The sequence below is a fragment of the Eumetopias jubatus genome, unplaced genomic scaffold (assembly GCF_037043125.1).
Source record: "Eumetopias jubatus isolate StellerSeaLion01/CBP00866 unplaced genomic scaffold, mEumJub1_p1.0 scaffold_8, whole genome shotgun sequence".
In the NCBI taxonomy this organism is placed as follows: domain Eukaryota; kingdom Metazoa; phylum Chordata; class Mammalia; order Carnivora; family Otariidae; genus Eumetopias; species Eumetopias jubatus.
In genome coordinates this window covers 78,034,830-78,044,496 of record NW_028274814.1, presented here as the reverse complement: position 1 = coordinate 78,044,496, position 9,667 = coordinate 78,034,830, and the positions used below count along the sequence as shown (strand labels likewise).

At 44.7% G+C, this 9,667-nt stretch overlaps 1 protein-coding gene across 2 annotated transcripts in view; it reads right to left on the bottom strand.

Annotated features, from left to right (window-relative positions):
* Positions 1-671: 671 nt before the first annotated feature.
* Positions 672-9,667, bottom strand: part of SPMIP11 (sperm microtubule inner protein 11) — a 34,800-nt gene continuing 25,804 nt past the window's right edge. The window contains exons 2-4 of one of the 2 annotated variants that reach the window (XM_028125725.2): positions 3,527-3,649; positions 1,300-1,444; positions 672-860 (exon numbers count right to left, since the gene is read on the bottom strand). In XM_028125725.2, the coding sequence (XP_027981526.1) occupies positions 812-860; positions 1,300-1,444; positions 3,527-3,649 (317 nt within the window). In that variant the 3' untranslated portion in view covers positions 672-811. Of the gene's footprint in view, positions 861-1,299; positions 1,445-3,526; positions 3,650-9,667 lie in introns of those variants that run through there. The other variant, XR_015768852.1, reaches the window with a different exon arrangement.

The following is a 9,667-nucleotide window of genomic DNA, read 5'->3' as shown; positions in this document are numbered from 1 at the left end:
GAAGACCTCAGTCTTCGGTGAGTTGTCTTTGCTTCTTGCCAAGTGGGAGGGGCCTGTCCACACCCACTCCCCATACCACAGTGCCAGCCATGCCCTTCTCCTGGGCTGCCATCGCCCCCTTTCTCACCAGGTGATGGGGGAAGTCAGTGGATGGGAGGCCCATGGACTTTGGTTTTATAATGTAACCACTGTGGGGCGGGGGAGGGTGGTGTATCATGTATTTCAGTGAAATATTTAATATATTTAAATATCAATAAAATCAAATTCTTTGTAAAATTCCTAGCTCTCTGAAGATGTTCTGGGCCCTGGGTTGGGTCAGAAGTGGCAGAGCTGGGTACAGGAGGCAGCCTCTTGCTGGAGGGCTCTGAGCCTCTTTTCCTCTGTGGTTAGAGGGCTTCTTCTGGTTTTCTCGCTGCGAAGGTGAAGCTGCAGTCTTCAGAGAGCATGACTACTCTAGACCCTTCAGCATCATGAGAACCAGTGTGTGTCTTCCCAGACTTGTTACTCTGACACCTGCCATTCATGAGGTCAAGACCCCCTTGGTGGTCTTTTCTGTACCCTGGCTCCTCCCAAACCAAACACCAAATTCTGGCCCCCATACATCTGATCTCACAGGAATTTGGGCATTGGAATAATTTTCCTCCGCCTCACTTCCAGCACACACAAGTGACTCTAGTCCAATCTGTTTACTCTGCTTTTGCGATCGCCTCCTCTCATTAGTCAGTCAGTGGAACCAGGACACCTTCTCCCACTTTCTCTTTCTTTGCCCTGTTTCCACGGTCCGTCTTGCTCTTCTGCAAACACATCCTGCTCAATACAGACTGAAGTTTCTGTCACTAAGAACAGAGTGATCCATGAACCTGGAAAAGAGAGACAGGGTCTCAGATTCGGCCAGGCCAGGCTGGTGTATATGTGGTGGTGTCCTTAAACATCTCCCAAGACTGCCTCAGGGCAGAGAGGGCAGGGGCAGTAATGAGGAAGTATGGCTACTGCCAGTGAATGGTGGTTGGAGGGTGGGAGGCCGCAATGAAGGGAGCAGAAACATCCCTGGACTCCCCTAGGAAAGCTATAGACACTTGTCTTGTGCTTGCGCCAGAAGTCATAGCCACAAGGCGAAACACAAAGATAGAAACAAAGCTTTAGCTCTTTTGAATGCCAGGTGCTGGGGCCAGCTATCCCTGGTAAGACGCCAACTTTGTCTTCTATTCCCTAACTGAGAAGAGATGAAACAGTCTCTAAGGATTTAAGTGGAGGGAGTTCCTCCCTTAGTCTCCTCACCCTCACCCATCCCAACCTAACCTGGTCATTGGGCTTTTGATGAGGCAGTGGCGGGGGCTTCGGATCCATGGCATGGTTTCCTCTGGGCGCACTCCTGGATCACGGGACCGCCAGAAGCTGAAGTTCTGAGCATCAGTCAAGGGGACTCTGAAGACCTGATTGGGGACTTGAATGGTTGGGGAAGGGCAGGTTATCCAGTATCTTTTGTGGATACTGGATAACCCCTTTTGTGCCTCACGGCAGCACAAGCCCAACCTAGCAACTGGGCCTCGACCCTGTACTGAGAAGTCCTGGGAATCTGGCCACCACACCCAGCTTCACTTCCGGATTCCAGCAGCTCACACCCTTCATGGTCAGTTGAATCAGTCTTGGTTCTTCCTGCTGCTACTAAGCCCATCTCCAAGAGAGCTTTCCCCAAGTGCTAAGATGGTGGAAAAGCAGGTGGTCAACCCACTCGGGAATTGTGCAAGATGGGTCTACTCTACTGGCTTCCCCTACCCCCATCCCCCAGGCTTAATCTTCCTCTTTCCCTTCCCTCTTATCTGAAAAAATCCCTTCCTTTTCTCATTCCAGGTAATTCTCTGAAACTAAGCAATGATACCACCTCATATTTAGGTACTGCTAATAGATTCATTTATCAAGTGCCTATCATGTTCTAAATGTATTAGGTGCTCTTAAGATTTTGAAATAGTATCAGACTTACCTAGCTTTTTGGCGTTTTTATTCTTGATGTGGATAAATCTAATTAAACCATTGTATAAAATTTGTATATTCTTTACACTTAGAATTAGCCTAATATTCTGGCTATATAGTCTTTATAATCATTATTTTAAAAAATCTGTAATATACCATTGAGTAGATGGTACGTTTTTGACTTAGTTGTTTCCCTATTGATTGATTATAAGCTCTTAAAAAGAATTTGCTATTAGGAATAACTCTTAGATACTCTATCCATATGTCTTTTTAAGTTTCTGAAAGTACCTTAGTTTTTTAAATTAAACTTTAATTTTGAGATAATTATGGATTCACACATAGTTGTAAGAAATGATACACATAGCTCCTGTGTACGCTTTACCCAATTTCCCCCAACAGGGAAAGGGAGCTGCCCCCCCATTTTTAAAAGATTTTATTTATTTATTTGACAGAGCACAAGTAGGGGGAGCGGCAGGCAGAGGGAGAGGGAGAAGCAAGGCTTCCTGCTGAGTGGGGAGCCCGATGCGGGACTTGATCCCGGGACTCCGGGATCATGACCTGAGCCGAAGGCAGACGCTTAACCAACTGAGCCACCCAGGCGCCCTAGGAGTTGCCCTTTTATAGCCATGCCCTCCTAGCCCCTGTTGGTGTTCATTTCTATAATTTTGTCATTTAAGAATGTTACATAAATGGCATCATACAGTATGTGATCTTTTGGGGACTGGCTTTCTTTGCATAGCATAACTCCCTGAAGATTCTTAGAAGTTCTCTCATGTATCAGTAGTGATGCTTTTTTAAATGTACATTTTCTCTAACTTTCACAACAATGTTAGAGTATGATTCCCATTTTCAGATGGTTCAGAGAGGTTGAGTGGTTAAAGGAACTTGCCCAAGGTCACACAATTTGTTTGGAGTTTAAACTCAGCTCAAATTCCAAAGCCAGTGCTTGGTCTACCACTCCTCACAGGCATAGCACATAATATACAAAGTACTGTCCTAAATTGTCTCATTTTGTTGTGATCCTCACAACAATTCTGTAAGATTGGTAGAGCAGGCATTTTCTTTTCTTTTTCTTAATGAGAAAGATTAATAGAAGATATGTGGCTACCCAACGTAAGACACTTAAAGAGGCAGAACTATGACTCCAGTACGGAGCTTCTGCTTCCGGGTCTGATTCAGTTTGTTTTAACTCGCTCACGCTACCATTCAAGTCTACTTTCACCCTCCTTTTTCTCGGTTTCCCTTTTTGGCTGTTTTCTTCCCCCTGCCCTATAACCATGCCCCATTACAGCCCAAACATTCTTTACAAACTCAGGCATATCTATTCTGTGCCTAGCATGGTGCCCACTCCAGGATACTTTCATGTCTTTTTTTTTTTTTTTAAAGATTTTATTTGAGAGAGAGCACCAGCAGGGGGAACAGCAGAGGGAGAGGGAGAAGCAGGCTTCCCACTGAGCTGGAAGCCAGACCGGGGCTCGATCCCAGGAGCCCCAGATCATGACCCAAGCCAAAGGCAGAAGCGTAACTGACTGAGCCCCCCAGACTCAATACTTACGTGTCTTTAACAACACCTTCTTTACAGCTTCGTGGTAACTTTTGTGGCTATTCTGGTGCACAGAATAATTCCCATCTTCTGGGATAATAGGGGGAAGCCTAGTGGGCGCCAGCTCCTCCTGGTCTGAAACAAGAGCAGACTTGTTATGAGTACTTAGCAAATAGGGCTATTTGATTTTCTGAGTCTCTAGTCTCCATGCCAACCAGGCACAGGGCAGGGATCCCTCCTCACCACTCAAATCTGATCCTAGGATCTCAGATGTCAAATTACAATGCCTGTGTCAGGAGGGAGGGAGGGAGAACCCAGTGATCATGAGACCTCCCTCACCATTCTCTTGCTCCTCTCTGACTCCTGGGTTTTGAGTGGCCTCCTACTGGAATCAGGATATTGACAGATACTTAGGGTTAGTGCAGGTGAAAAAGGTCCTTTATCTGGATGGACACTCATTTCCTGGAATTGGCATATTTGCAGAACTTTAATTGGTCTAATAGGGAAGTTACGTTTGAGCTAAGTCTTGGAGGATAAGAAGGAGTCCATGGGACATAGTGGTATCAGGAAGAGCATTTCAGGCAGCAGGATAGCAAGTGTGTAGAAGACAGAAGCAGTAGAGAGGTTTCAGCTTGCTATTGATTTGGAGCCTGATTAGTGCAAGGTAAAGTGGAGGGGGCAGGGAAGGGGCTGGAAAAGTAGTGTAGAGTAGGGTAAGGATAGGTGTAGGGTAGAGTAGGGCAGTGTAGACCTAGCATTCTTTTTTTTTAAGATTTTATTTATTTGAGAGAGAGAGAATGGATGGGGCGAGGGGCAGAGGGAAAGGAAACCCAGTGTGGGGCTCGATCCCAGGACCGAGGGATCATGACCTGAGCTGAAGGCAGACGCTTAACTGACTCAGCCACCCAGGTGCCCCTAGACCTAGCATTCTTATGGGGGTTTGGGAATCCCCTCCAAAGCAAAACTGGAATCTCACTATGGAGGCTGAAAAGACCAGAGCTTCCTTACCCAGGTCTGAATGTTTGTGTTCCCCCTAAATTCGTATGTTGAAAACCCAGTTCCCAAGGTGACAGTATTTGGAGGTGGGGCCTTTAGGGGGTGATTAGGTCATAAGGGTAGAGCCCTTATGAATGGAATTCGTGTCCTTCTAAGAGGCCTCAGAGAGCTCCCTCGCCCCTTCCACCACATGAAGGCACAATGAGAAGTCTGCAACCTGAAAGAGGGCCCTCATCGGACCACGCTGATGCACTGATGTCAGACTTCCAGCCTCCACAACTGTGAGAAGTAAATTTCTGTTGTTTATAAGTCCCCCAGTCTATGGCATTCTGTGACAGCTGTCCAAATGGACCAAGATGCCAGGCTCTCTTGCAGCTAGGGCATGGGCAAAGAGTTTGGGCTAGGCCAGACAACTGCTTCAGATTCTGAACCAAAGAGGAAAGTTGCAGAGAAGCAGGGGCTATGTAGTCGTCTTCTACTAATGGGAAGTGCCAGCAGTGAAGCCGCGTCTTATTTCTAGCAGCACATTCAGAGCCCGGGGTCCTTGGTGGCAACAGTGCCTGCCACAGTCCTGAACACAGTGTCTGTGCCCAACCAGGCCTGCAGCATGATTCGGTTACTGTCCACCAAACTTGCTTCTCTGTTCCTTTTACAGCTTTTATGTACTTCCCAATATTTTTTTTTAAACTTTATTGTAAAATTGGCATACAAGTAGTTGTACGTATTTAATATATATGACTTAATGAGTTTGGAGGTAAGTGTACACCTGTGAAACCATCACCACAATCTAGGTCATAAACATCCGTCCCTTCCAAAAATTTCCTCCCACCCTCTTTATTGTTATTATTTATTTTGTGGTAAGAACATTTAATAGAAGATCTATGCTCTTAGGAAAATTTTAAGTGTATAATACAGTATTAACTACAGGTTCTGTAATGTACAGTAGATCTCTAGGATTTATTCATCTTATATAACGGCGACTTTGTATTGACTACTGCCCCTCCATTTCTTCCCCCCTGCCGAACCTCTGACAACCACCAGTCTACTGCTTCTACAAGTTTGATTACTTTAGATTCTTCATATAAATGGTGATATAGTATTTGTCTTTCTTTGGCTTATTTCACCTAGCACGTCTTCCAGGTTCACCATGTTGTTGCAAATGGCAGGACTTCCTTCTTAATTTTAAGGCTGAATAATATTCCATTGTATGTGTGTGTATATATGACATTTGTTTATCCATTTATGCATTGATGGACATTTATGTTGCTACTGTGAATAATGCTGCAAGGAACATGGAAGTGCAGATATCTCTTTGAGATCATAATTTCAATTTCTTTGGATACATACCCAGAAATAGGATTTACTTTTACTTTCTTTTTTTTTTAAAGATTTTATTTATTTGACAGAGAGAGACACAGTGAGAGAGGGAACACTAGCAGGGGGAGTGGGAGAGGGAGAAGCAGGCTTCCCGCTGAGCAGGGAGCCCGATGCAGGGCTCGGTCCCAGGACCCTGGGATCATGACCCGAGCCAAAGGCAGACGCTTAACGACTGAGCCACCCAGGCGCCCCTATTTTTACTTTTTTGAGGAACCGCCATACTGTTTTCCATAATGGCTGCACCGGTGTATGTTCCTATCAATAGTATACAAAGGTTCCCCCTTTTCACCACATTCTCACCAACATGTCTTTTCTTTTTCTTTTCTTTTTTTTTTCGATAGCAGCCATTTTTTTGCAGGTGTGAGGTGGTATCTCATTGTGGTTTTAATTTCCCTGAAGATTAGTGATGTTGAGCATCTTTTAATATACCTATTGATATGTGTGTCTTCTTTGGAGAAATGTCTACTCAGATCTTATGCCAATTTTTAATCGTTTTTTTTTTCTTTTGAATTATAGGAGTTTCTCATGTATTTTGGATAGTAGTCCTTTATCAGATATATGGTTTGCAACTATTTTCCCCCATTCTGTAGGCTGCCTTTTCATTTTGTTGATTGTTTCCTTTGCTGTGCAGAGTTGTTTAGTTTGATGTTATCCCACCAATATTCTTTTTATAAATTCACGTTCTGCTTAAATAGGCTAGATTTGACTTGCATCTCAGAATCCTGAGCTTGTCAGGAACTGGATCAAAGTCTGCCATTCTCCAGAAATTGTTGTGATCACACACTCACCTCTGGTGGAGAACGGGAATGCCACTTCTCTTCTGGAGTATTTCCCCAGCTCCTGCTTTTCCCCTTCATTCTGGCTTGACCCCACTCATTCATTTCTGTCCCTCCTTCCCCACCTTTGCACTCCAGGGGAAATCTCCTTTCACCTTCTTTGAGAATGATCCTGCCAGAGAGGAGCACTGTTTGAAACCCTTCCTTTGAGAGTTGAAGATTTGGACAGGTGACAGAATATACAGTTCTGGAAACCTGAACTGAATCAGGGGGCTGATTTGTACTTCATCACAGGTTATAGCAATGAGGGGCCAGTTCCTGGAAGCAGTGTCATTTGACTTTGGGCAAGGTGGAGGTGCCAGAATGTCTGTGGCCAAGTAGATATGTTCTGAGGAGAAAGAGTAAGAGCATATTCTAAGTGGGCAATGGGACCTTGACTGCAAGTAATTACTGGTCTGGGTGCAGGTAACTGTACAAGCTCTTTGTCTGGTTCTGAGGCCTCAGACTGATTGTCTGTAAGGGTACAGCCAGGTGATGTTCTCTATTATCTCAGTTTCTAAGTAGTAGGCTCCCAGCTTCCCATATAAATGGTTACTGTGTACTTGGAGATGTGCTGGACAGTATCACCCATTTGGATGCCTTCCTCCTGAATCAAGCACCAGTTGGCATACTCTTTGGATTGATTTTTGGCAAGCTAGAAGATACTTTTGGTAACCCATAGTTTCCCCCAGCTGCCAAGTTTTAGAAGCCACTTGAGGTGAAGAGTGGTGAGCTGTAGGTAAAAATCATGCCACAGCTACTGTGAATGGGCATGTCCCGGGTAGAGGAAGGCAATGAGCCCTTTATAAGCAAACTACACTGTGGCGAGGTAGATGAACTCACCATTTTGTGGGTAGATAGTATAACAGAGGTTCTTCATCCACCCAGTTAATGCTATGCTCCATATAGTTTTTGGTGGTAAATAGATACAAAGGGCCCTGACCGTTTCTTCTAGAACTGGGCCATAAATTGGGAGTTGCATAAGACCACATCTAATACTTTGAATGTTCTATGAAGGACATTGGAGTGGTGCAAAAGTACTTGGGTGGATCTTCCACTTACTCAATGTTTTTTGTTTTTTTTTTTTAAAGATTTATTTATTTACTTATTTATTTATTTGAGAGCAAGAGAGAGAGAAACACCATGAGAGGGGAGAGGGTCAGAGAGAGAAGCAGGCTCCCCGCTGAGCTGGGAGCCCAATGTGGGATTCGATACCAGGACTCCAGGATCATGACCTGAGCTGAAGGAAGTCGCTTAACCAACTGAGCCACCCAGGCGCCCTCAAATTAATGTTGCAGATTTTTCAATACTACCGGCTTCTTAGGACCACTGGGGTGGTCACAAAATCTTCCTTATCCACTACTGTGCCTATTGCCTCTGGTTAGTTGTAAGTGGGACTGACAGGCCACAATGTTTTCAGGTTGAAGAATTTTTAGAATGGGTCTACCTCAATGGCTCCCAGAATTCTGACTTCTGGGTTAGGATACTTGCCTGACTGTTCTAAATGCTTAGTACATAATGGTGATAATATCTAACACACATTACTTGCAAGTTGATGTTGCCACAAGCAGAGTAATACCACCCTGACTAGAAATTCACACAAGATCAGTTTGAGAGAAAATGTGGTATTGTACATAAAAAATGACTCCTATCTAGGATTTCCTATTAGATGCTGGGCATTAATCCCTTGAAGTTTGCTGGAGCAATAACATAGAGTGAAATTAGCTGAAACATGTTTGGAAGGCTGTCTTGCATTTATTGTCTTCCCCGGCACAAGGAAATTGTCAGTGCATTGGGAAGGAGTGGACAGGAGCATGAGCCCAGGGAACTAGGGCACATTTTACATATGGGGGCAGTTCCTTTGCCTTTGTGTCCAAAAATATCTTCCTCAAAGTGGTGCACTTGTTCAGGATTCTGAACACATGGGAAGTAGATGGGGCACGGGATAACAGAGAACCTAGTGTTGGCTGCAGACTGCTGATGTAAAAGGGGCTACATGGATCTTCTAGGGATGATAACGATAAATCAAGCTAATACTTAGTGAATGCACTCAGCACAACTCTAAAAGGTAGGTACTATTATTATTATCTTATTTTACAAATAGGGAAACAGAGTCCTGGAGAAGTTTAGTCATTTGCCCAAGTTCACTAAACTAGCATATGACAAAAGCATGAATTTAACTCAGGCAGTTTGGCTCCAGAGCCCATGATCTTAACTACCACACTAACCTGTTCTTGAAATCATCTAATCACAGCTTTCAGGCAAGACAAAGGACTATGGGAAAACGTAAACTGATAGAACTAGCCTTTTGCTGGAATCCCTTGTGTGCAGCTCAATGGGAGTCCTGTCAAAGGTGTCTGCTCACCTTGGAAGCAGCCTGGAGTTCGGTGGGGCATATGATATCCATTACCTTGTTCCAGAGGCAGATCCCTGCCTCCTTGAACTCCACTGAAATGTGGAGTATCATTTCCTATGTCCAGCACTGGGGCAACAGAAAGGACTGAACCGAGTGGGCCACTCTGCTGTAGATTGGACCACTCTCAGTGGGGAAAACTAGTGGGGAAAGGCGGAGCCTCCACAGAAAAAGTGGCCTATTTGCTGCTCTATAGACATAGTCACTCATCTTGGAGGTGCCTATTCCTTAGACTTTGGCAGACTGAAGCTACGAGTAGCTTGAGTATCTTTTCTCCTCTAATTTCAGGTGGATAGGGGATGATGGTCTGTAGCAGCTAAAGACATATGGGTTGTTTCCAAGATACATTTCCTTTCCTTTTTTTTTTAATTTTTATTTATTTATTTTTTTTTATTAGAGAGAGAGAGAGAGAGAAAGAGAGAGCACAAGCCAGGGGAGCAGGAGAGGAAGAAGCAGGGAGGAGCCTGGTGCAGGGCTCCATCCCAGGACCCCGGGATCATGACCGGAGCCAAAGGCAGACGCTTAACCGACTGAGCTACCCAGGCGCCCCAA